Source organism: Tetrao urogallus, assembly GCF_951394365.1.
Source record: "Tetrao urogallus genome assembly, chromosome: 1".
Lineage (NCBI taxonomy): Eukaryota > Metazoa > Chordata > Aves > Galliformes > Phasianidae > Tetrao > Tetrao urogallus.
Genome location: NC_136813.1, coordinates 89797650 through 89825162, shown reverse-complemented (window position 1 = coordinate 89825162; position 27513 = coordinate 89797650). Strand labels below are relative to the sequence as shown.

The window sequence follows — 27513 nt, the reverse complement described above, 5'->3', positions numbered from 1 at the left end:
GATGCTGGTGACAGTGCCAGCCAGATGTAGTTCAGTTTAAGACATCCCCGTGAGCTCTGCTGTTCAACCAGTTTATCGCTCCAAAACTTTTCCAAGAGCTAAGTTTAGACTAACATGTCTGTAGTTTCCTGGGCTTTCTCTCATACCTATTTGGTAGCTGAGTGTAATGCTGGGTGGCTTGAAATGAGCCAGGACCTCCCCAGACTCCTGTGACTTTTGGTAAATTGGTGAGAAAGGCCCAGCTAGAACATTCACCCTCAGCACTCTGGTGTGAATGCTTTCAGGTCTTATAGACTTACGAATATTCAGATCATACAGCACGATTTCAGTGGCCACAAATGGGAAGTTGCTGTTTCCCTAGTCATGGTTCTCCAACTTGGAGGACCAGAAAGCCCAAGATCTGTCATTAATATTAAAAGCTGAAGCAAAAAAAAAAGGCATTAAATCCCTCTGTATTTTGTTCTTCCTTATTTGTTAATTGACCATTTCTGTAAGTATCAGTGCAGTGTTTTCATTTGACCACTCCTTGCTACTAACATACTTAGAAAAGCTTCTTTTGTTACCTGACACAACAGAGGCCAGTGCAAACTCAATTTGCTTTTTGGCTTTTCTCATTTTCCCATTACAGATGTAAACTGCAGCTCTTGAAGCTAGACCGTGCTTCCAGAGCTCATGTATTTTCTTGTTCTGCCCTAGTTCCGGGAGAAGCTCTGTGCAGGCAGGCTAACATTCTAAGCCATTTGCTTGATATGTGGCACAGTGGGATTGTCTGCTCCTGGACTGTTAAAAGGTGCTTCTTGAAAGGCAACCAACTCCCATGGGCCTCTAAATCTGCTTCGACAGATTCCCGGGGGACACAGCTTACTAGCTCCCTGGGAAGCTTAAAGTTTGCTCTCTGAAATTCCAGGGTGGCAATTCTGCTGACCTTTTTTCTCATACCCAGTTTATGTCTGGGAAATTGAAGTCTCCCATAAGGATGAGGGCAACTGAAGCTGTCTCATCTTTCCCTTATATACAGCACCTGTTCTGCCTGTCCTTCCTGAGCAGCTTATGTCCCTCCCTTCCAGCACTTACGGAACTCATCCTACCAAGTCTCTCTGATGCCAATGAGGTTGTAGTTCTAAGAACCAGAGCTTCCATTTTGCCCCATTTGTTCCTCATGCTGTGCATGTTGGTATACAAGCATTTCAGATGTGCTCTGATTCCATAGGATTCCCTGTGGAGCAGCAGCAGAGGCAACCCCTTAAACCCTGCCATCTCCAAGCAGTGCCACACCAGCCCTTGGCCAAAGCACAGTGTTCCTAATGGTATCCCCTTCTCTAGTTGCTCGTAGTTTAAGGCCCTCAGTTGGTCTCGCTAGGCTACAAAAATCTTTTCTCCCATTGACTGCCATTGCTTCCTGAGCTTTGGGATGGAGTTTGTCATTCTTGTTTGCTTTAGAAGAATAATGCTAACGCTAGTGAGAAGTTACTTGATTGCTTCTCATTCATTGGAAGAAAAATGGAATACGTTTTCAGAGAACCTGTGAAGTTGCTTTGAAAAAATAATCTTGAATAAAAGGATATCATGAACACATTGCTTACTGGTTAAATTAGGAATTATTAATGTAAGTATTTTTAGGTTAATTGAAGAAATGAACTCACACCTGAAAGTGTGAGCTACTATAGCTTGGAAAACCAAGTAGTGTTTTGGCGAGAGGGAAACTGGAGAAAACAGCAAGCCAGTTATTGGTCTGGATAGCAAAGAAGTCTGCTGTCTGAACTTTAATAAAGATGTCTCTGAGCATTAAGGGTCTGATTTGACCAAGAATGTTCTTCGTAACATTTCTCTTGAACTTTGACCTAATGTGTTGAAGAAATAAAACGTATTTGGGGCAATGTATCCCTTAGGCAGCCAGAAGAGACAAAAATCTCATAGCTCCTGGAAGAGGTTGAGATCTTTCTTCCAAAACCACTCATAGCAGAGTGACAGAACAAGATAGGATGACAGTGCAAAGCAATAAACAATGGCCATAATTGCTTGCAAGTTTATTGTACACAGAAACATCATTTTTGTTATTTTTCTGGGGCTTCCACTGCTGTTGTCAACATCAGGTTGATGAATGTCTCAATTTTTCCTGTTTTTAGGAAATAAGGAGTTTGTTCTTTGTAAGAGTCCTGAGCAATTTTCTGATTTGGAGCAGAGCAAAGAGAAGAGCCCTTTGTTACAGCACGTTTTGCCTACCTGCTGAGTTTGTAGTGATTTCTCATCCATTTGTGGCCAGCTTACTCTTTTTAGCAGGAGATAGATACTATATTTACGAAAGTAACCTTCTCAGCCCTTTTGATTATTGCCACAGTAATGTGAACAGCATCTGCAACTGTCCCCGGCCTTGTTAGTCTGCTGCTGCTCAGCAAAAAAACACAAGAAACAGTAGACGTGACATCTTCTGACATCTGGGTGGGTGTTTCAGGATAGTAAATGATTCTTGTGAAGAGCTGAAACTCTGAAAGGTTGCCGGAAACTGGTAACTGTGTTCATGATCTGATCTCCAAAGAGCAAGAGTCAGACTCCCTGTGAATTCCTCAAATTATTTTCCAACATCTATCTAAAAAAAACAGGCTTTGCTGAAACTATTGATGTCCTTTTATTAATAGTCTAAGGACTTTATCATGTAACGTGGGAAAGCAGCAAAACCTGCTGTTAGTCTGTGATACTCTCACATGACATCCTGCTTGGGGGTATTTGGCCATAACTTGGAATTCTTGAAAAGGATATGGTTTATCTGGTTTTCTTTTTCTTTTTTTTTTTATACTTTTTTTTTTTCTTTTTTTCCTGTAGGAGGAGGAAGGTGACCGATAAGTTGCTTCAGGGATTACTGTATGTTTTGTATGCCCAACTTATCTTGTGAATTACTGTTTTGGAATAGAAATGTTTCATGGCATTTTGAGGAGAGTAAAAAAAAAAAACATGGTTTTTTTTTTCTGGTGAAACTTTTCCATTCACGGCCAGGCTGGATGTGCTCTAGGCAGCTTGGTCTAATAGTTGGTGACCCTGCATTTGGTAGGGGGGTTGAAAGTAGATGATCATTGTGGTCCTTTGATTGTGGTCCTTTCCAACCCAGGCCATTCTATGATTCATACCAGGAATTTCGCACAGAAACAGTTAAATTACACTTAAATTTATACCTCTTTTTAATTTTTTTAGATTATTTTTTTTTTTTCCAATTTTGTACATTAATGTTCTTCTAAGAGCACAGGCAACTTTGAATAGAAATAAAAGCAAAGTTTTGAGATGTTGTCTGTATGTAACATATAGTGGAGGGAATTTTTGTACATCTGATTTCTGTATTTAAGTGTTGTTAATGTCAATTGTTTTCAACCTAGTTACTTTTCAAAAGTGACTTCAAAATTGTTTTCAAAATTTGAAATAAATGTAAGTACTTAAGTTTACATCACCACCATGCTCATGTATGGAGAAAGCTTCATTTTGCTCTGAAGCCTGTGGGGAATCATGGATGGGACTGGGTTTATTCCGGTAGGGTTGACTCAGTGGAAGATAATCTGGGCTGAGAACGTCTCCAAGTATTGTCTATAGAATCATAGAATGGCCTGGCTTGAAAAGGACCACAATAATAATCTAGTTTCAACCCCCCTGCTGTGTGCAGGGTCACCAACCACCAGAGCAGGCTGGCCTTGAATAGGTAAGTTTAACTAGAAAAAAACCTGCTATTTCATTTTATCATCCCTGTTATTTTGATAATTAATGCACTCTTCCCCCACTTTCCTTACTGGAAGTGGGCACTCCCAGTCTTTATGGGCTTTTCACCTCTGTATGCCAGAGAGGTAATATGTTAAGCTCTTTTTGTGGGCAGGTGAAGATGAGTGGCTCAGAGCTTTCTATTGCTCTTTCTAAAGGAAGCATAAACTATCTGAGCAAAACAAAATATTTGATGAACTCTTAACATTTTATTACTTCCAGAATTTTGCTTATGATGTTGTTATGGGTTTGAGGCTGGCTTTCTAAGGACAGTGCTTACTAGCAATGCAGTTATGGTTCCCGTTATGGTCTCTTCTACTTCCTGCTTGAGTAACTTCTGAACTCTTGGTCAACTGCAATCAAATCTGTTAGAGGATTAAAAAAAATTGGAAAGAAAAAAAAAAAGCCAAAATGAGAATCACAGATTCACAGAATGGCCAGGGTTGGAAGGGACTTCAAGGATCATGAATCTCCACCCCCCCTGCCACATGCAGGGCCACCAACCTCCACATTTAATGCTAGCCTAGGCTGCCCAGGGCCCCATCCAACCTGGCCTTGAACACCTCCAGGGACGGGGCATCCACAGCCTCTCTGCGCGGCCTGTGCCAGCACCTCACCACTCTCTGTAAAGAACTTCCCCCTGGCATCCAACCCTAATCTTCCCTCCCTAGAAGTCCCTACAAATATGAATACTGGTAGCTCATTAGAGAGAACCTACAGTTTTATTGAGGATAACTGGTATGTTTACCCATACTGTTTTGCTACCATCTTTCTGGCCCCTGCATAGTTTTTGTTTCACCATGCTACGTGTTCTTGTTGGGAGGATCAAAGAAGGCAGAGGAAAGAGCTCACGCAGCAGAGATTGGGGTGTGAAGAATACTGATTTAAACCAACTTGTTACTACTTCAGAATGGTGTTGCAAATTGAAATGTCAATGCTTGTATTTCCATTACAATAATTCTGAATACACGGTAAGTTTATAACGTAATGAATATGCCAGATGGTTTTCAGATAAATAATATCTGCTCTCCGTCCCAGAGTTCTTCAACCCAAACATTAATCAACCAAAAAAACCTACAAAGTTACTCAGCATTAGAGTGAATTCTTATCTCTTTTAACCTTCATTTTCATATGTAACAAACCCTGAGCTGCTGGAATCAGCTGTCTGCAGTTGCAGAGTTTAATTTCTGCAAAGATAGAGCCCTTGGGTATGTACCCCTTGGGGCTCCAATGAAATGTAAAATGAAATCTCTGGTTATGGAAGATGGATGTAATATTGACAATAAAGAGCAAACAAATTAATCTCTCACTGGAGAATATTGATCTTTTATTTCTGTTTTAAACTCTAAGTTGTCTTCTCAAGTCTGAAAAGAAGTCTTGTCTTTCTGCTCCTATCCTCCCGTGTCTGCCTGCCTTCAGTGCCTTTCTTGTCCTTCTGCATAGTGTGGGAAATGGAAGCAGGGAGAGAATCTCTGCTCTGCTCGTGTCTCTCCTGCTCTCTTTTTGACTTGAGAGTAAAAGCTGCCTGTGCCGTACAGTTCAATGTTACATCTGTGGCAGTTATGAGAACTCTTTTCTTATAGGGTTTGCTTGTAGTTTTGAAAAATAGAAGCGTAGTAATAAAGATAGTGAGTACACTTCAGAGATTGGAAATGCCATATGGGTACATGTGTGATTTTAAACTTTTGAGATGATGCCTTCTGTGCATGAAGTGCATGAAATTAGTATTGGCCACGTTGTCTAGCATTTGGGGGAAGGTTTCTGAGTTATGTACCATGCTTGATTGCTTTGCCAAATGATGAGGGAAAAAATCAGTATTTTTTTCATGAATTGCAACCGATGGGGAGACTGATGCACAGAACTGCTGGGTTTTTGTTGTTGTTGTCGTTTTATTGGTTTTTTCTTTTTTTTAATTTCTTCAGTGACATCTGTGGAGTGTATGTATAGTAGGTTCCCAAGTTGGAAGCTAGAGGAATATGTGGGAAGTGTGAAAGGGGTTGGGGAGAGGGGAACAAACAAGAAATTGAGACAAAAGGAAATTGTTGGTGCAAGTCTTTTCTTTAATGTCTTTTCTTAGTGATATTGATAAATTTCTGCTGCTGCTCAAGCAGTCTAAATAATTCTCCTTCTGATTCTGCTTCCTTTGCTTTTCTCCTGTTGCCTGGAAAACATGAGTGGAATCTAGTAGGACAAGAGGCTGCTTTCGCATTGTTTGGTGGCTCCGTGGCTAGCTATTGTCCCCTCGGCTCAGGCAATTCATGTCAGTCTTTGTGTGGAGAAAGAAAAATGTTTTCCCTGTGCTTTTTTTTTTTTTTTTTTTCATTAAAGATTAAATTTCTGGACTCTAGGCTGCTTTTATTTGAAAAGCAAGCAGTGTTAAGAGTATCACCCACCAACTAAAGTGTTTTTCCTTGCGATGTCAGCTTTAGCACTGTATTCATCTTATTGAATTTGTGAGGTGATTGAGGGGTAAAGGAGTCTTGCCATCTAGTTTTGTTTCTTAATGTATTTTGTTTAAACAAAGGAACTTTCAGCAAGGCAGTGCATTACATGATTTTTTGGTCAGGAGTGAAAAAGAGATCTCTGCCAACGTTGTATGATTTCAACAGTTGGAACCAGAGCCAATTTTGCTCTTTAGTAGGAGCGGAGCTGTTATGCTTGGTGAAGTAATGCAGCATTGGACAGCGTCACTGAGATCTTGTCAGTTGTGGCTGACTTAATTCTGTTCTTTACTGCATCGCTGATTATTTATAAACGAAGATCATTTTTGAAGACATTGTTTGAACAGAACTGAAACATAACTATTTTCTCCTATTAAGACACTCATGGATGTATAGGGTAGTGCAAGAAATTAAACATTTAGATCTTACATAAGTAGCTGTTCTTACAAGTAGCATTTATGCTGCTTCTTCATTGCCTTGGTTTGTCCTGTACTAATTGATTTTGTGGTGGTACAGTTAATACACTGAAAATGGAAGATGCTGTAACTGTGACTGTGTTTTTCTTTTAAAATTTTCAGGCATCCATTAATAAGCAAAAAGTGAAAGAACCATGGCTCAGTTTCCAACACCTTTTGGGGGTAAGTTGTTCATAGTGTATTCTGATATATTCTTATATGCAAAAATTCTTCATGAATGTGTTGTCTTCCAAATATGTTCTGTATTGAAGTGTTTTTTGGTCTTGCATCTTTCTGAAACGATACCTTACCTTACCTGCCTTGTAATGTTTTTGCAGACCCATTAGAAAACATGCTTGAAATCCTGCAAAGGCATCTTGGGAGGGTCAAGCAGAAAAGCTGCACCATTTCCCTTTTTGCACATTGTTCCATTGCAGTCTTCAGTTTGTAACTAGGGCAGATCCAGGTGACTCAGCCACTAACAGCAGTGCTTATCAACATTCTGAAGGTACCTGGTTTTATCTGCCTAAGTTTCCCTGCTCAGGCCTGTCTTTTATTTATTTATTTATTTATTTATTCCCCCCAGAGGAAATTCTAAAATGCTACTTAAGCATGACAAATTCTTGCTTCACAAGCACTGTTGGTGGTTGAGAAACAGATGTGATTTTTGTTTTAGGACTCTTGGATTTTTTCATTGCTAAAGTGTATGGCAGATGCCTTTGTATGCCATCACTTCATACATTGTCCCAAAATCTGTGTTTGGATTGGAAATGAAATGCTAGTAACTATTGGAACTTGTTTGATTCCACTTGAATGATGCATCTGTTGTGGACTTTTTTTCTGAAAATGCAGATATGGTTCTCATATGTATGTATATGTTTATGTGGATGCAAGTATACATAAATAAACAAAAATGCATGTATGTGTTTATATCTATAAATATATAAATGGATGTCTAGTTTTTGGGATGTGAAATAGCTAGGAACTAAATTTCTGTCTAGTGTTAAAGTTTCAGTAAGAGACTTCAGTAAAAAAAAAAAAGCACATTGTTCAAAGTATGTTAGAGAGAGACAGTTGTTTGGATGCAATCTCTGCCACTGTGAAAAAGCACATAAAACATATCAGAAGAAATTTATCTTTGCAATTGCACAGCCAGAACAAATATATAATAGGAAGCTGCCATTCACTGCCTTGATTATCCATCCCTTTGGAATTACATCTTGTTTGGTGCCAGACGAACTCAGTTGTGAGCAAAACTGGCTACTGAAAGTTTTCATCAAATAAATTCACTGATCAAGTCCTGTAGGATACACCTCTAGATTATATAGAAATGTATGAAAAGCTTCCTTTTATCCTGATTTTCACTCTCTGAGATCAGTCATGATGTGAATGGAATCTACTGGTTTGGACTCATATTTCCTTGTGTTTATAGTTAGGGCTGTGCTTTGCATGCACCCATATTTAAACACAAACATTCTTACAGAAACTCTTGTCTTCAAAGCATTTTAATCTACCATCTTCAGAGAGTTCTTATTGCATTGCAGATGGATACCAGCTTTCTTTTTTCAACTTTATGTATTACCATTTGATCTTGCATATGTTGTCCAGGATCTTGTTAACTGTACTATGTGGCTTTAGGAAGGAAGGAATTTACATTTCTTCTCATACAGCTTTTCCAATCTGGCTGCTCTACAGCAAGTAGCTTAAAATAAGCATGTGGCTAATGTAGTTTCTGGAGTATCTTTAATTTCAAACATGGTGTGAGAGATGCCTGTTACAATATTTGTACTTAAACCAAATCTACCAGGCAGCATCATATATACTCTGTGAAAAATTACATGAACAATCTAAGATTGTTATGAGATGAAACAAATGGGGTTGTAAAGAAATTTTCAATTCTTGTGGGGGAATTATTCCCCTATTCAAGAATCTGTCATTTACTGTTACCTGCAGTCACTGTTCAAGATGCAGGTGAAATTTATGCAATCTCCATGTGGGGAGAGCTTTTACTCTGAATGTATAATCTCTAGTATTCACCTCCATGCAAATATAAATAGTTCTGGTTTCGTTTTTATTTCGCTTCTTTCTTTTTGAAGAATATTCCAGTTTTCTTGGGGAATGAGAACGGAAAGAGCACAGCACCCACCATTTAAATTGGAGTGACTCACGGACGTTCTAGAACACTGCTCATTTTAAGGACGACTATTTAAATGAAGTGAATGTGCATAATAGGCTTTTTATAATTGCTGGGAAGAATGTGGTGTGTTCAACCTTCAGTTTGTTTGTTCATGAGAAGAAAATGTCCATTTCATGTATGAGAGCGCACTGCATCACTTTTGCAGATGTGATGATTGCCTTTTATAAGAAGAGAAGCTTAGAGCGCTTGCTGCTGCCTTCAAGGATAACTTTCTGATGAGTCAGTTTTGTGGTTTGGTGGCTGCTTCCTTTGCATTCAAATATATTGCAGTGCACCGCAACTTCTACAGTGGCATCCAGGATCTGAAGCCATGAATGATGTCTTAGTGCTGGGAAAGATTCTCCTTCATGCTCTCCCGTGGATCTTATTGTTTCCTCAAATAGCAAAAGATGGAGATGATCTCTGATGACATTCATAGCCCTCCTGAAGAGACTATTACACTTGTTTGACTTAGCTTCAGCTCTTTAGATGTTCATATCCCCCAGAGGAGATCTACAGTTTTAATACTGACCAAATCTCTATCGGGAAGAAGAAAATACAGTCATCTGTTTTAGTTTCAGGGAATCCAGAGAAAATAGCATTAATTTTTGTTTTGAGATAGTTAATAATATTTTTTTTTATTATCTCAGATCAAAAGAGTTTTAGTTTGGGGTTTATTTCTTTTGGGAATTGATAGGAGGAGCTGTTTTTTGCTTTTTTGTGGTATTTTCAGTGGGGGAGAGGGATACTGGAGTCATGTACACCTCAATTGGGCTAGAACAAGTCAGAGACTCATTACAAATGCCATGGTATTTTTCTTTTATTCAAACTATATTCAAGAAATTTTCTTTGCACGTGCATCCTACTGCATCCAGCTTTCTGATCTTATGCCAGACAAGAGCAGTCATGTTTCCATTACAGGCAGATGCTCATCTGCTGTTAGTTGGCCTAGGCTGTATACTGGTCATAAAGCCTTGGCACCATTTTTTTTCTCCTGCCAGAAGTTTGCGGGGGGAGATTATTGCTTAAACTAACTGTTGTCTTTTGGAACATTCATATTCAAAGGAGAATCCAATTTAATTCATACAGGCAGCACAGCTCTGAAAGCTGCTTACAGTGCCTCTGTTTCTTTGGAGTAGTCCTGAATAAATGGATGTCCTTTCTTTGAATGAGTTATTATCAACCTGCCTTCTTCTAGAAATTCATAGATTATCTGAAGCAGAGATGAGAATTTGTTACCAAAAATGTAGTTTTTATGTAATTAATGAAACTTAACATTTAAAAGGATGTTTCTCTCCCAGTTGTCCATTTTGTTTTCTCTCGAAGTACATTTTGCCACATGAAAGTAGTTTTTAATTAGAAGACATTTAGGAGGCAGGAAATCCTCCTGTTCCTCTTATCTGCAGAGTTTGTTTCTGCCTCACCCTGCAAGCAGTTTGAAATCCTTGCTGTAGAGATTTGTGGGCCCTATTGCCTGAAATTGAATCTCTGAGAGTTTAGTGCTGAGACAGAGTGAATGTTAACTCTCCTCTTTATTCCCACAAAACAGTAATTCCATTAACTTAGATGCCTTCAGATCATTGCATGTGTATACAGTAGGAGTTACAGGAAGTTGCACCAGCATAAAATACTTCTCAGGATGTTGAAATCACAATGTGTTACTGGTCTACAAATTGTTGAGATGAGTCTGCAATACATTATTAGTGAAATGTCTGGAAGAGGAGAGAAACTGCTGAAAAAATGAAAGTAGAACTAAGGAACACGTTGTTGGAGCATAGTCCTGTAGAAGGTGTAATCTCAATGCAAACTAAATGCTTCCAACTCACAAGCGTGGTGTGAAGAATCTAGGCTGCATAACATGATCTGATTACTCAGACTTCTCAGTTTCAGAGGAAGGATGAGTGTATTCCTGAACTGCGTTTCTCAAATGGTGCTGTTGTTGCCTCTGAAAATTGTTAGCTGTCTTGTTGCATCACACTTCTCCTAGACAGGTGTGGAGTTCTCCCCTTACAAGAGTACAGAACTACATAATACACATCTCATGAATTGACATACCTTTTCAGTTAGAAGAACTCGAGTTGCGTGGTATGTGCTCTTTGAGGCAGGTGGCCCCTTGCCCGCTGAATATTTAGTTTTGTGACTTTTCTGTGTTATATCCTCTGATGTTGTCTTTTAACAGCCCATTTTAAAGTTTGATTGCACTTTAGGTAGCCTAGTTGTGACTTAAGATTCCCCTGAGCCACATGAGTGAATCAGTGCTCAGCAGTCATCGTAGTTTGTTAACATGTAGTTCTACTATGATCACAAGTACCAACTAGCTGTTTAAGAATTCACAGAGCTTTCAGCTAGAGACTTTGGAGGAATAGCTTCTGCGTATTTCTCTGTTGCTTTCATAAGTCCAATATGGGATGATATACTCAGAAATAGGGAAGGTTTTTTTAGGCGATATTTTTTAATTATATTTCTGCGTCTCTTTTCAACTAGGCAACCTGGATATCTGGGCTATTACTGTGGAGGAGAGAGCTAAACATGATCAACAGTTCCACAGTCTGAAACCAACATCTGGATTTATCACTGGTAATGGAAGAGATTTCACTTCTAATTTCATTTAATTGCATCTTAGGTAATTGAGCTTAAGTATGTACAGAGCTGCCTAGGAGAAAGTAGGGTGTAAGAATTTAGAAAATTGAACATCTCTTGTTCACTTTGCATCACTTTGTTATTTGTATGTCTCACTGTTGACTCCACCATTTCTGACACTATACTATATCACAGAATCATAGAATCACAGAACTGTAGGGGTTGGAAGGGACCTCCTGAGATCATCGAGTCCAACCCCCCTGCCAAAGCAGGTTCCCTACAGCAGGTCGCACAGGTAGCATCCAGGCAGGTCTTGAACATCTCCAGAGAAGGAGACTCCACCACCTCCCTGGGCAGCCTGTTCCAGTGCTCCGTCACCCTCACTATAAAGAAGTTCTTGCGCATGTTTGTGCGGAACTTCCTATGCTCCAGTTTCTGGCCATTTCCCCTTGTCCTGTTTCCACTCACCACTGAAAAGAGTCCGGCCTCGCCATTCTGCCCCCCACACCTTAGATATTTATAGACCTGGATCAGGTCCCCTCTCAGTCTCCTTTTCTCAAGGCTGAACAGACCCAGTTCACTCAGCCTTTCCTCATAGGGGAGATGCTCCAGGCCCTTCACCATCTTCGTGGCCCTCCGCTGGACTCTTTCCAAGAGATCCCTGTCTTTTTTGTACTGGGGAGCCCAGAACTGGACGCAGTACTCTAGGTGAGGTCTTACCAGGGCAGAGTAGAGGGGGAGGATCACCTCCTTTGACCTGCTGGCCACGCTCTTTTTAATGCACCCCAGTAAGCCATTGGCTTACTATATACACACACTACTGGTTTATGCCACTTGATTTTTAAGTACAATTAAAATTGTTTGTAACTGGCTTTATAATGCAGTTCTGTTGTGTAGAGACAGCTGCTAGTGTAATAATAATTCAGGATGTGGAATCACCTCAATACACAGTAATATTTATAGTGTTTCTAATGTCCTTAATGAAGTAACTCACTGTCCCGAGTCTGGCTGAGATGGAATTAAACTTCTTCATGGCAGCCCATATGGTGCTATGTTTTGCATTTGTGACTACAGCAGCATTAATAACACCGTTCGTTTCGGCTATTGCTGACCAGCACTTACATGGCCTCAAGGCTTTGTTTCTCATACTGCCCCCTGCAGTAAGTAGGCTGGGGGTGGATAATAAGTTGTGAGGGGACACTGCCAAGTCAGTTGTCCTAAACCAACCAGAAACATATGCTGTATTGGCATGCTCAACAAAAATGACAAAAAAATAGTTTATAAGGGTTCAGTTGTCTTCCAAAGTAGCTGTTGCTCAGAAACAGGCTGGGCACTGGTTGCCTGTTTGAGGTGGTGAGAGTTTTTACCTGTGTACTGCTTGTATTTTTTTTTCCATGTTTCAGTTATCTGTATCTTGACCAACAAGCTTCCCAAGTTTTCACACTTTTCCTATTTCCTCTCATCTTGTTTTGTGGAGGGAAATGACTGAATGATGGCGTGGGTCTTAATTTCTGCCCGGGAACAACCTGTTACACTAACATACCGAGAGAATAAGAAGTCTATTCAAAAAATTTGTCAATTTGACTGAAGTCTGATTCAGAAACTGTGCATAAAGTAGTGAAATTGGTGTGGATGACCTCTTAAAAAAGTCTAAATGGCGAAAGTTGGTATAAATTGTGGCAAGCAAGACTGAAGTAAAGGCTGCACAGTTCCCACTAATTTTTCGTTAAAACCCACTGATTGTTTGGGCTTTAAAGGCACTGTGATGTCTGCTATTTTTGTTTTGTTTTACTACATTAAAATATCTTCAGTCCTATCTAAACTCTTACACTCAATGGAAGTGTGAGGCATATCAATGTGTTACCTTTTTTTGCTGTCTAATCCATCAAACAAATTTCCAGAGTATCAAATCAGTATCACACATCACACTAGTGCATACCTCCAGTTTTATTGTTTCTGTTCTGTTATGTGACAGACTTGATATAAAAATCTGTTACAGTTCAGTGTGCAAGTTAGTACCGGTTTTATTGACTTCTTCTGATATTTAGTGCTATTTCTAGTTTGTTTACAAATCTCCTTTACAGGTCACAACATTTCCAAGTGCCCGATTTTTTTGTAATTGTTTTTCTGTCCTTACTTTTAATTCATACTTGGAAAAATGAAATGCACTATTACTTTCGTTAAAGGTTGCTTATCAGACTCACATCAGGATGAAGACCACTTCAGTTAGTGCCAGCTGACTGGCACAGTACTAACAAAAAATCAGGAAGTTTGTATTGGTATAAACCTTCTTGGGAAGAAACTTTTTTTTTTTGTTCTCACAAAGAGTATGTTGCTCAAAGAGAGCCACTGACACAGATTAGGGACTGTGAGTTTCCCGTTTTCCTGAATGTTTATGTCCAATTGTCTTCAGGTGCTGACTATTGCAGAGTGAAACAGCACACGCTTGCTGCAAATATCTTGTAGGTTCTCAAGTGACAAACCCAATTAAAATCTCTTGTTCTGTTGTGTATGCGTAGCATTAAGTATTTATGGCTTTACTGTTGCTTCTGATTTAGATATTTTGATTCATAATTTCCTCCTTACTCTTATATGTATTTTTAGCATTTTCTGAAATGATATCCTGTTTATTTTATAGGTGATCAAGCTAGAAACTTTTTTTTTCAGTCTGGGTTACCTCAGCCGGTGTTAGCACAGATATGGTAAGTATATGCAGTGGGGGAACATTGTAGTTGTCAGTGTGAAGCTAATTAGTACAGACTTGGACACTAATAATATTCTATATGCTGGCATTTAAAATCACCCGTTTTGTTGTGTGTGCTTCCTGAAGTCTACAGTGCAAATATGCTTTCTAGTATAATTTAGCATGAGTTTTTAAGTTACTTTTTCAGCTATTGTAAGTAGCCATCCTAAAAATGGCGTTTCTGAAGTTAGTGATTTGGAAGCTTCATTTCAAACCACTAAATGCTTTCTGCTCTGTTAAAACTTCACTAACAGAATTATTAAGCATAGTAAGTAGTAGTAAAAGTATTTTTTACTGGACAACCTATGTAACACCAACAAAATTTGTTACTAAATTAAGATTGGCAGTAGACTATTTCTGTTATAATTAGAAATACAGTTTGAAATCTTGACTTTTTTACTATTTCTTGGTGAACTTAAATACCTTAAAATGTGCATTGCTGTGTATTATGCATCACACACATTTCTACAATCTCCCAGTTCTTCGTGCTGGAGAATTTCCTCTCCAAATTACATGAACCTTCTGGATTCAGGAATGCTAACTTACATAGGCTGTTCATTATAATTTTCATTAGTTGTGTTACTGCAGGAACTTTATTGATTGGAAAAAGCTACAAGAGCAACTTTTGGCAAATGTGTTAACTTTTTCTCTGATGTTATCTGTTGAAAAGAGAGAGTGGTATTTTGCACTTACAAAAACTTTTTGTTGTAATAAGGGCTTCTAAAAGCAGAATCCTACACAGAATGGAGAAGGAATGTTATTTTCATTCAAGAAAAACATTTGCTTTGGAAATATGCATGCCTTAAAGAAGGGCTGAGTTTACATGGGTTTTAAATAAATAGTTTATTTTGGTTTAGAATTACTTTTGTCTTACAAATATCAAATCTGATCTGGTTACCTTAGTTGCAGGGAGACTCAGTGGAAGTTCAAATGTCCCTGTGGAACTTCTCTTGCCTCTTAATTAAAAAGCAAAAGAAGTTTTGTCTTAAACAAAAAAGCCTTTCTCCAAAATCATTCCATAGGCATGAGCTTTAAATAGGTGTTAACAAAACTAAACAGTTGTAAATAGTCTGACTTAAAAATCTCTTCCTCTCTGAATTATTCAGTTTTTCAGTCTCTTGAGAGGGAGAGAATCATTCCACTAGTTCTGTAGTTGTCATAGAGACAAGACCTGAACTTGCACAATTTTTAAATAAAGCTGAACTAAAACTTATTCATGCTGCCTTTGTAAGTCATACAAAACAATGTACATATCTGTCCTTTTCACCGTCTCTTCTTTTTTTCAATTATCTCTGAATTAAGAGAAGTAATTACCCAAGTGAAAATCTAGATCACTTGTATGCATTCTCAGTTGGAATTAGAGTAACCAAGTAAGACAGTGTTTTCATAGTGGTTATAAAAATAAGAATCCTTAAAAAAAGAAAAAGTAAAGAAAAATAAAAAGAGAAAAAGAAAAAATAAAAATAAAAGAAAATCCTTATTTTCCCACCACTTGAATTATTTAACTCTTTTGATGAATCGGTGAATTCTTGTAACCTCCCATGTATTAATACTGTCCCACAGAAACAATAGCAGTCAGACTGTTTAGTGACACGAAGTCCATTTCAGTCGCCGAAGGATGTCACTGTGTGTTCCAGACCACACTGAAAAATGTGGATCATTGTTTGCTTTAACTCCCAGAGTTAAGACTTGGAAGTGGCACACTTGCTTTGTGAATCTAGAAGTTAATAGCAGTATCCTAAGGCTACTGTTCTGAATTTGAGCAACTTATACAAATCTTCAAATTACTTTTCTGATCCTAGAAATGTGGAATTGTATGCATATTGAGTGTTGCAAGCATTTTCTTATTTTTAATGATTGTACTTACTTGAATACAGCTTATTACATCAGTAACAGATGCAGACAAGAGCGTAGTATTTGTTTTGTAAAGGAATCTTATCTATCTGATATGTGTGTGGCAGATAATAGAATCGTATCTATGTGTAAATAAGCCTATGCTAATAGAAAGTTTTGTCTGTTTTGTTGGCTGTGGAAGTTCCTATATAGAAAAACACAACTGGGAAAGGAATTGCAAAGGGGATTGGCCTAATGAGTGACTGGCCAGCTTTCTGCAGAAAAAACAAGCCCTCTGTGAATTTCCAAACATATTATCTCTTGAGAGAGAGTTTTGTTTTAGTGAGCAGTGTAATGACAGTAGCTATCTTATGTTTTAATTTTAAATAAAACTGCCATTTTTCTATCATGGAAAAACACTTCAAGAAACACCAGCTAGCTGAAGCATCAGTTAAATGTCTTCTTCAGGGGCTGCTTTGAGGATATTCTGCAGTTGGTGGAACTGCTTTCTGAGATGCACCTCCAAAGAGTGTATCTTCTTTTAATTTTAATCTGGGTCCTCAGTATAGCAAATTAATGGAATTATTATGGTCTGTCAAGTATGGTTCTAGTCTGTCCTTTATAAACTTTGTAGTATGCCAAGCTGGTAATGTACTAAGAAGTCTCTAAGTAAGCTTTGAATCAAGAGCGCAATGGCTTGAAAGATAGCTGTTTTTAAGTAGGTTATAATCTGGCTTTCTTCTAAAGCTCTCCTGAGTGGTGGCCTTTAAAAGCATTTTCTGTGTAGCCTGTCTCTCTTGAATTAAATGGGAAGGAAAATAATCAATGCCAGCTGCTTTCATCCATTTGAAGTTATTTGTTTTATTTGGGACAAACTAAAGCTACTGGTTGACACTACTTTTCCCAGACATAGGCTTCTTTCACAAGTTCAAGTTCACAACTTAATTTCATGGAGATAGATATTTTGTAGCCTAATAATAAGCACATTTGAAAGAAAAAAAAAATGAGTGCGCGCTTAGTTTCTGCCTTTTATAGATGCAGAAATAATCAAGTTGTTTCTGCGTTCTGCAGAACAGAAGGGAAAAAAGCAGGGAGAGATCTGTAGGGAAAGAATCTGATCAGCACCTGAAATCAAGCGTGGTGATGAAGCCCGCTGTAGTTTTTATCACAGGCATGTATATGAAATGCAATCAATATTTAGTCAATGTTTAATCCATTTACTGCTCTCCACAGGTTTCCGGTCAGACGTTAAGTGAAACAAATTTAAGGGCATTACATTCTTCCAAATTTCATTATAAGCAGAACAGTGTAATTAGGTAGTGTTTACTGTCAGCCACTTGCTGCCTTGAAGGTGATGTTTATTCAAAAGTAGCACTGTAATCTAACGGTAGGACAACTAGATTCAATCATTAGAAATGGAACTTTGTCCTGTGTATTCACTAAAGATTTTGCCAGAAAAAAGCAGATTTTGTTAACAAGCTGTAAGAACTGGTATAAATTTTGTAGCATATACTTTATTTTTTTATCCACTGAAATTCATAGTCTTCAATTAACTAACAAAGTCATTGATGCAGAGTAAGTGAGCTGAACCAGCAGTAAGACTGGTGCATGTTAAAGTTTTTTAATACTGGTCAGTTAATGTTTTCTCACGTTGAATGCAAGGGCTTACGTGTTCTTACAATAGGTAGTGTCTATAGAATCGAGGTTGCCTACAGTAGAACTTATTACTCTTATGCATTTTCATGGCCTTGTATTTCACCATACCTTTGCTTCAGTGATGAAAGGCCTTCACTTGTATAAATCAGTTTTTGATTTGTTTGCATGTTTGTAGAAGGCACTTAAGTTGAAAAAATAAGAAAATTATAAATAAATCTTTGCTTAAATGCAGAGATGTAAGGAACGTTGAAACTATTAGTTTGAGTTGTCAGTGCTAGTTGGTCCTAGTGGAGCTGGCTGACTCCTCCATGTGTTGAGGAAGGTGTCTCCTTTGGGAAGACTACTGGCTAATTGGAGTGCAGTCAAAAATCTGCTAGAATAGGTTTCTCCAGACTCTCTCTGACATTGTATGAACATCTGCCTGTCTTCTACCTATATAAACCTGCTTTTGTTCTCCCTTTTCCACTAGGCATTCGACAGGAAAATGACTAAGCAATCACTGAACTAAACTTTCATTAAAAAAACGCACCTTTTCCCTACTGATATTTCTGTGTTTTCTTTAGTTGCCTTCAGAAATGTGTTTTGTCTGCTTGTAAGCATCAATTAAATGAAACTAATTGTCTTCTCCTAGCTTCCATTGTTTTTTTTAAACACTTTATTTTCTAATGAAGTTATTTTACCCTGTTTGTTTACTGTATGTTGGTTTAATTTCTAATACAAAACCCACAGAAGAGAGCACCTCAGAAAATAAATTTAGCAATTAAGTTTCTGACATTCTCACTCTCCACGTAACTTTTTTCTTCTTCACCTGTGAATATTTCAGGCTTGTAAGACTTGCGGTATATTTTTCTCCCAAGTGAGACTTTTAGAAATCTGACATCACTGTTCATAGGTGGTAACGAATGTATATGAACTTCTTTGGGTCTGAAAAGAAAAATGTATGTGAGGAAGCAAATTAAAATATCCTGAGAAATCCTGTTCGTTATAAGCCCGAGTGATGGTCGCATTTATTATTTACTATTACTGCAGTCTAACCTTGCCACTCCTAGGAGAGAGGCTTCCTCTGCCTTCACTAGGGTTCTCTCACTTATTTCTGCAAGTTGCATGAAAACGAAAGTATTACATTTCTCTTTTACTTTAGCCAGCCCATTGCTTCAGGTGGTACCAATATTTTATTTGCTCTTTGTGGAGGTGTGGTCAGACGCTGAAACTTCAGAGCATGGTGCTCTGCAAGGAACAGATACTCATTCCAAAGCTGTACATCTCTTGGTCCAGTTTTGCCATGATAGTTTTGTCTTTTCCTTTTGCTGGTTGGACTACTAGACATGAAGTCTGACTACTGCAATAAGCTACTTTTAACTGAATATTAGTGAAATGAATCACATACTAAGCTGTGAAACTTGAATCCAAATTGCATTATGCTGTGTGGATCCCAGAACCAATTTTGACTACAAATTTGGGCTTTCAAAAGCTAAGTGGAATTAAAGCAAAGTTTGAAGTTACTGTAAAGCAGACAGCTTTGATATGTAAATTAAACTTCACTGTGATACAGAGCTTCAGAAGACAACATTTAGATATTCGCACAGCCAAAACTTGTTCTTGAATGGAATGTATGTATTAATTCAGTATTTTAGAGGGAGTGGTGTAATGCACACTTCTCTTTGTGACTGTAAGTCCCACCATCTCTTTCAGTTCACTCTTAAGACTTTCTTCTTTAAATAATGCTGGCAGATTCTTGGTAGTTTAACTTTATTTTACTCCACTATGGTCAGAAGGTTGCTACAATGGTGAAAATGTCTTGAAAGTATTAGTTTATCTGGTTTTCACAAAGTGCTACTGGCGCTCTAAACCAGGGTAAACACTTAAGATGTGTGGTTGATCTGCTGAGATCCTAGGTTTCTTTTCTTTTTGACATGGACTGGGAGGGTTTTCATTACTTCAAATGCTATGCCACTGTGTTTACCAGACTACCTACTTGTTTAAATATCAATTATAAATAACTGTCAGTTTATTGCAGTACTGTTTTAATAACTTTTGACATACATGTATGAAAACTTTTGTTGATGGAGATTTGATCTAGAGATAAAAATTTTTGTTAAGCTAAGCTGCCCAGGTCCTTTGCATCCATGACTTGTAAATGTATGTGTGAACTTAAAATGTGTACTTCATTCTTCAAATAAGTGCAAAAAATTCGCATAATTTGAAAATTTAAGCTTACATCTGATTACATCATTAATATGCATTTACTGTGTTTTCTTGGTGTTTTTTTTGTTTGCAACTGCAGGAGCTCACATTCTTCCTTCTTCTCCCCCTCCCCTCACTCCCATTCCATGCTGAGCTCTGTTTTCTTAACCATGGAATGAAAACACAAAACAAGACAGTTTAAGTCGGACTGCGCTGAATGAAAGCCTACACAAGACCTAGTCTCTATGTTTTATCTTTTGTACTGTCTTTTATATGGAAAACTGTTTGTACACATAATGGTGCTTAGTAAAATGCACAAATTCAAAGAACATTTTGTTGTAAGTTTAGCTGAAGTACTAATGTGCAGACTCAGTCGTATGATTGTCTGTGGTTCTGTTTGTAGTGCCATTTAGTTTTGTGTGATTTTGAGAAGTTTTTGTACAGCTACATTAATCCTTTCTCTCCATTTGCTTTGTTGTAATTCCTCCAGGAGTTCAAAAGTAGCTTTAAAACTACTCAGTAATCAATCCAAGAAAGAAATCAAGAAGCTCTTGGTTTAAACAATGTCTTGTTTGATAACTGTTTTTACCCTGGCATGATTATTTTTGAGTGAATTTTAATTAGTCTTGAGTATACAGGTCTGTGTGTGTGCATGATTTATAGCTGAACCTCTGAATCTGCTGCCATTCGTCATAGCCATGGTACATGGGGTGAGGCACGGGGGGGGGCTGTTGGCAGAAGAGAAACAGAATGTGTGTGTGTGCCCGTGTATGTAGAGCTAGGACCTTCCTCCAGCTGATTGCTCGCTGTATCTGCACACAGTGGATGCACGCCTGGGGCCAGAGAGGCCGCAGTGGTGGCAGAAGGATTGTGGATGGCATGGCCATCTCATTCCACCTGAAGGATTGGCATTGGATCTTGAGCCAGGAAAAGGAGCCGTGCTCCCTCTGTCTGCTGACTGGTGCCAGCTGTTCCTCATGTTTTATACCTTGATATTACCATGATATTACCTTGATATTTTGCCATAATTAGAGGTTCTTTATCTTTGTGATTCAGTCATTGCTGTGACTGTAGTTGATGGATACCTGAGAATTACTAGCATTAAGAAATGATTATTTTTGAGTGAATTTTAATTAGTCTTGAATATACAGGTCTGTGTGTGCATGATTCTAGGTCAGTCCCGAAGATCATAATTTAAGAATCTAACTGTGAAAACTGTGTATTTTATAGGGCTTTAGCTGACATGAACAATGATGGAAGGATGGATCAGCTGGAGTTTTCAATAGCTATGAAACTTATCAAATTAAAACTGCAAGGCTATCAACTCCCATCTGCGCTGCCTCCTGTCATGAAGCAGCCACCTATTGCTCTGTCTGGTGCACCAGGGTTTGGTAAGCTCTTTGTTGTCTATCTAGTTAGCTTGTATTGTAGCAACCTAACTATAATTTGATTTTCATTTTGCAGTGTCTGAAACAACAATGCTTGGACTCAAAAACAAATGCTTTCACTTGCATGCACATGCTAAAAGAAAAATGTCAGTGAACTTTGAACACCCAACTATGCTGTATAAAATAAGTTGAGGTCCTGTTTGCTTCAGATCTTTGACCGCTCCCTGTATGTTCCAAATGGAACTACCTGAAAGGAGGTGGCAGTGAGAAGATGTTAATCTCTTTTCTCAGGTGACAAGTGATATCACAGGAGAAAATAATCGCAAGTTTTATCAGGGGAGGCTTAGATTGGATGTCAGAATTTCTTTCTAAAGAGGATGGTCAAACACTGGAACAGGCTGCCCAGGAGTCCCCATCTCTGGTTGTATTCTAGAAACTATGGATGTGGCACTAAGGGATGTGGTTTAGAGATGGGATTTTGTAGGTTCAGCTGAGGGTTGGACTTGATGGTCTTGAAGGTCTTTTCCAATCACAGAAGTGATTCTGCAGTTCTGTGTTGAAAATATCTAAATGAAGCTGAACCTCATGTTTTATACCTTGATATTTTGCCATAATTAGAGGTTCTTTATCTTTGTGATTCAGTCATTGCTGTGACTGTAGTTGAAGGATGCCTGAGAATTACTAGCATTAAGAAAAGTCCTATTTGCTAAGTTATCACTTCCATAATTTTACAGTTTTGATTACTGACTAAGAAATAAGTGAAATTGAACAAAACAAATGCTGCTCTAAGTAAGAAAAGGTGTAATAAAATCAGCTCTCCAAGAAATCCAGCAAAATCCATGATTTTCTTTTTTGTTATTTACTATAAACTCAGCTGCTTGCATGCATACTCATTCTTCCCATTGGCATGACTGGACCTCCTTAACCTCCTTGTTATCCATACAGCTGTGCTTACACCTAAAATACCTCATTACTATGCTTTATCTGATTAGCTTTGCAGTGTTTCATCTTCACAATAGTCTGCAAGCAGTTATCCCAGAGCTTGTTCCTTTCTGCTGTGGCTAAATGTGGACTTTGGGTTCATTATTCACTGGAACCTGACAGTATTACTCTTCCTTTAGTTCAAGGCAAACAGTTGTTTTTTTCAGCAAATGCTAATTAATTTCTTTTGTCAGTGTTACATTCAGTGTGATCTTAAATGCTTACATTATAAAATGGTATTTTGTTCCCTCTACATTGTTTTATGTTCCCCTGCCATGCTAATGGTGCAGCGGATTGTAAGAGTGTGTGAAAGTTTCCATTTCAATTCACTGTTTAATCCTGTGTTTACTTCCTGGAGTGCAGGCTGACATTAAATTTTTATACCACGTTGGGAGTCTCCAAATTAGAAAAAAAATGTCTCCTTTTCTCCCCCATAGGTATTGGGGGCATTGCCAGCATGCCATCTCTTACAACTGTTGCCCCAGTGCCAATGGCATCTATTCCAGTAGTAGGAATGTCTCCGCCATTAGTATCTTCTGTTCCTGCAGCAGCAGTGCCTCCCCTGGCTAATGGAGCTCCTGCTGTTATACAGCCTCTGCCTGCTTTTGCTCATCCTGGTATGCTACATACTGAACCTCTGTGTACAATCTTGCTTTTAACAAATCGTTTTGCCATTTTCTTTAAATCCAGGGGAAAACATACATGAAATTAGCCATTCTAACTTACTTTAAAGAATGATTTGGGTTAAGGACTGTAATTTGATTTAGCCCAATGTAATTGTTTAGCAGACATGTATGAAAGTTAAAAACAAGGCATGTGGGACATGGAGTGCTGTAGCAGTCAGTCACATTGAGCAATGGTGTGATAAATCAAGTTTGCCTGTAAGCTGTTGACTAGAAATCGGACCTCTGCTCCCTATTTGTAACTGTTGAAGTACTGCTCTTTCTTGGTATTTTAAAGTAGTGAAATACATATAAGTTCTATCATTAATTCTAATATAATTTGTTATCGAGAGTGTATACATAAAAATACAAATGTGAGAAAACATGAGAAAAGCACCTATGTGTTTTCACTATTCTGTTAGACACTGTTTATTTCTCTTAGTATTTTTAAAGTCGCACTATCAAAAGAACCATAATGCTTTTTTTTTTTGACATTAGGAACTAAAGGAATGTCATTGAAATTACACACTTTAAAAAGCTTGTACTAAATAGGGGTGATGCCTTATTTTACAGCCACATTGCCAAAGAGTTCTTCCTTTAGTAGATCTGGTCCAGGATCACAGCTGAACACAAAACTGCAAAAGGCACAATCGTTTGACGTGGCTAGGTAAGTTGATGTAGAGTGAGTGGATGTGTGTCTTTTTCCTCATAGTTAAAAGAACTGTTTCTCTTTAACAAAACTATTCTCTGAAAAAAGATACTTGTAGAAATTGATTCCCGTTGAGATACTACTTCAGGATTTTGTAGCATGCTGTGGTTTTTCAAAGAATGCTGCGTGAGTACTGAACCATTAAAATGTAATAAGCTGTTACAGTATGTGTTGATACTATTTGCAAGCTCTTGAAAACTTAGTTTTTAGAAAAGCATTTGATTCTGTAAGCATACTTTGCACTGTTCACTACTGCACTCCTCATTTTAGCATGGAAAAATAAGTAAAATTCTTTAAAATTAGCAAGTATAGGATTGCTTTTTAGAAGAAATATATTCAATATTTCTTATATTTTAAATGAACTTCACTATTTGTTATATGTACTCAAGAGCTCCTCGTTAAAAATCACCTGAAGAACTTTAAATGTATTTCAAGGCCTAGAAGAAAGTATGGTTAGGCAAAATATATTTTATTGTCATCTGTAGAAAATGTATCTAATAATGTGGAATTTCTTCAGTTTCTTCAGAAGAGTTAAGATGGTAATTTTGCCAAAATATTCATTATTGGAAGAGTTAAATCCATTAAATTGGAATTAGAAGTTGAAGAGGTGGCTTTTTTCTAGCTGTGATTTAGTTTTGATTTGGAGAATGGTGAATTTCAAGATTCTTCTTATGGTGCTTTTATTAGCCTACCATCAGTAAACTCTTGGCATACGTGGGATTTGGCATATGTAAGACCACTCTTTTTTCCTTCAGCATTTCTTTTACTACCATTGGAGTATCCATGAAGGAAAGTTTGGGTTTTTAACGGTACAGTAACATTACATCACAGATCGAGTTACATGCATGCATAAAACAAAAGTAGACTTACTGTGTGTAGAAACTCCACATCTAGCAAAGCTGGTGAGAGAGGAATTCACATGGATAAATGTATGCATTTTTTATATGAAGTTTCAATTTTTATTTTCATTATTTAAGAAAAAAAGCAGCTTCTTCTTGTTTTGCTCTCAGGAAAGAGAATATTAAAACTTCTGGAGGAGTAGAAATAGAGGTATTAGCATTTTGGGCTCTTGTCATGTAAAAATAGGATATGAAGTCAATTAGTAGCTTGTTCATGTAATCCTCAGCTCAATTTTGAAAGGTCTTACTCATTGGACCAGGGGAAAGGGATTCAGTGGGTTTGCTTCAGTTTTTCTTTGTAATTTGGTATGCTTTCAGACATATAATATAATCCACTATTTTTTTTTATTATTATTTTTTTTAACTTTAACAAAAAAGGGAAAAGTTTTAATGTGCCTAAAACCAGAAAAACTACACGTATTGGTTTGCAGTAGGAAGACTTGTCAGCCTTAAAGCATGGGAAATTATAGCTACAAATAACAGCACTCAGCCTACTATGCAGCTGAATTAGAAGTATTGCATTTGTATGTTGAGTTCTGTAAAGAAAAATTCTGATTGCTTTAAAGTGTATTTCTTTCACACTTTTTAATGTTTTTAGTAGATTGCACATTTGTTTTCCTTAATCAGCTTATGTATTATTTGGCTAAGACAAGTAGTTAAAGACAGGGTAAAATGAGATATTACTTCCACTGACTGTGGTAAAGCATTTCTTATCATACGTTTCAGTTAAATTTTTTAGCTGCTCTAAACTGTTGAGGTCACTGAACTTCTCTTCTAGTAAAGAAAAAAGTAAAGATCTTAGGCCTGTCATTTATCTTTTCTAAAAAACATCTAAGACACTGAGTCATGACAGTGTTTTCAAACAAGAAGTCAAAACTTTTGTAGTTTCAGGAATAGAAAGGGATGTTTGTGAAAACAAGCAATACAGGCATGAAACTTGACCTCTTCGCAGCACTTCATCCTCTTGTATTTGTCACTTCATGCAATTAAATGTAATAAAATATTTTTCCTCTCTTCCCTATCCATTTTCTCATTCTAGTGTGCCTCCTGTGGCAGAGTGGGCAGTACCTCAGTCATCAAGACTGAAATACAGACAGTTGTTCAATAGCCACGATAAAACAATGAGTGGACACTTAACAGGTATTGAAACAGTTAATGTTGTCTCCTTTTTTGGAGACAATTGTAACAGCATGCTAAATGCTGTTCAGATAGTAAAGAAACTTTCATCTCTATGTTATTACCATCAATATTTTTCAGCTAAAATTTTCCAGCTGCTCAACGGTGCTTGGGAGCAAGTGCTCATTATAGTTGGGATCCTTTTTTTACTTTCTTTCCTGAATTTTCTGTAAAAATAAGTTGGCACTGGGAAATAAAGATATAGTGGGCTTTGTGCAAACTTCTGTGCAAACTTTGTGCAGCCATTTCCAGTGTTTGATGTATCTGCTGGTAGGGGTTCCTACCCAGTTTCAGAAGTAAAATTGAGCGATGCACTGACTTAGATTTACTAGTTCTGTGAACATCTTTTGTGGCAAAGAGGTGTTTGGTTGTTGTTGTTGGTTTTTCTTGTTTTTTTTTTTTTGTCTGACTGAGTGTTATGAAGGAAGCGTTATGCATTTTTAAATACTTTCTTCTTGAGGGACGTGGGAATAGTAGTATGTGTAAGCCTGTTCATTCTGGTAACATCACTTTGGTATTACCTGTTCAAATCTAACTTCTGCTTGTGCATTAACTTCTTGGTAAAACAAGAAAAGGAGAAAATTGCTTATTTGTTTATTAACCCTTGTGTTAATTTGTTAGGTCCGCAAGCAAGAACTATTCTTATGCAGTCAAGTTTACCCCAGGCTCAGCTGGCTACGATATGGTAAAGATAAATCTAACAATTTCTACCAAACTGCAAATTGTACTTAAACCTCTGTCCTCTCCTGTATTGTTTTCCCCCATTTTCAAACTCTCTCTATCATTATATTCTTCTCTTTTTAGTTTGTAACTTTATAAAACAAAACCTGCGCTGCTTTGCCTATGTTAGATTATTCCTCCTAACCAAAAAAGAGTGTATTTTGCACTATTCACACAGATGCTTTGTATGTTGGATTTCAGTTATGGGGACTCCAGGTAGACCAAATGCTTAGATTCCTGTCTTATACATCCTCAGCCATATGTGGTACAGCATCACTGAAAGTTACAGGTTTGCACAGCTAGTACAAAAGAAAGCTTAACCTAGAACCATACTTTTTTGGAGGCTTCTCTGCCTTTTATGTGAGTTTCTAGGGCCTTATTTGCAAAGATGTGGGATTACTTATCATTGTGGATTTTAGGAGGGTTTGTTTTGGATTCTCTTTTCCTTTCAAGTTCTCATTTGCCAAATTTGTTGTGGTTTTACTATCACATGGATTAGTCTCTTTTTGCCTTCGCACTTTGGAAGTCTGCTCTATGTAATGTGTAATGTTTCTACTTTATTAATTAGTAGCACTTGATTTATGGTTATCTGTGGTGATTTCTCAAATAACTTTCATACTGATTTTAACTTCCAGTTTCCCTCTACAAGTTGTTTCTAGTTGATCTCTTTAATTGTCAGTCTTTCCTCAAAAAACACCGTCAACAAAATAATCCATCTGACTTCTGTTGTGTGAGGATGTCAACTCTGTTGTAACTGTAATGTAATGTCACAGTACTGTAGCTTTATTTTCTAAGCACTGATGTTTTCGTTATATCTTTAAAAAGCACCCTCTTCTTTGTTTCCTAACAAGGCTACTATGAGGAAAAAATAGCAACCCAATCGTCCTGGTTAGCCAGGAGGTTCTGTACTTGTTGCCAGTGCTTGAGTTGGTTGCATGGGGAATCCAGAAGTTCTAAACATATTGTAGCAGTAATTTTTGACATTCAAAATTGCCTGCTCTATTGAGATAAGGAATAGACTTTACAGCTTTTTCTGGCCTATGTATTGCTGTCTTTCCTGAATTTATTCTGTCACCGAAACCACTGTTACTGCTCCCTGGGGCAAGAGTTTTCAGTCTGTATTGAGGTTGGCTTCAATTTGTTTTGGGAGTTGATTTGCTGTCTCATAGGCA

General features: G+C 37.7%; 1 protein-coding gene across 3 annotated transcripts in view; it reads left to right on the top strand.

Moving 5' to 3' along the window:
- Positions 1-6789: 6789 nt before the first annotated feature.
- ITSN1 (intersectin 1) overlaps positions 6790-27513 on the top strand; it is a gene marked incomplete at both ends in the record, with an annotated part of 89229 nt that continues 68505 nt past the window's right edge. For all 3 annotated transcript variants that reach the window (XM_079549705.1, XM_079549704.1, XM_079549706.1), the window contains 8 exons: positions 6790-6817; positions 11295-11387; positions 14029-14092; positions 21037-21197; positions 22613-22792; positions 23411-23504; positions 25485-25585; positions 26243-26306. In XM_079549705.1, coding sequence (XP_079405831.1) covers positions 6790-6817; positions 11295-11387; positions 14029-14092; positions 21037-21197; positions 22613-22792; positions 23411-23504; positions 25485-25585; positions 26243-26306 — 785 coding nt within the window. The remainder of the gene's footprint in view (positions 6818-11294; positions 11388-14028; positions 14093-21036; positions 21198-22612; positions 22793-23410; positions 23505-25484; positions 25586-26242; positions 26307-27513) is intronic.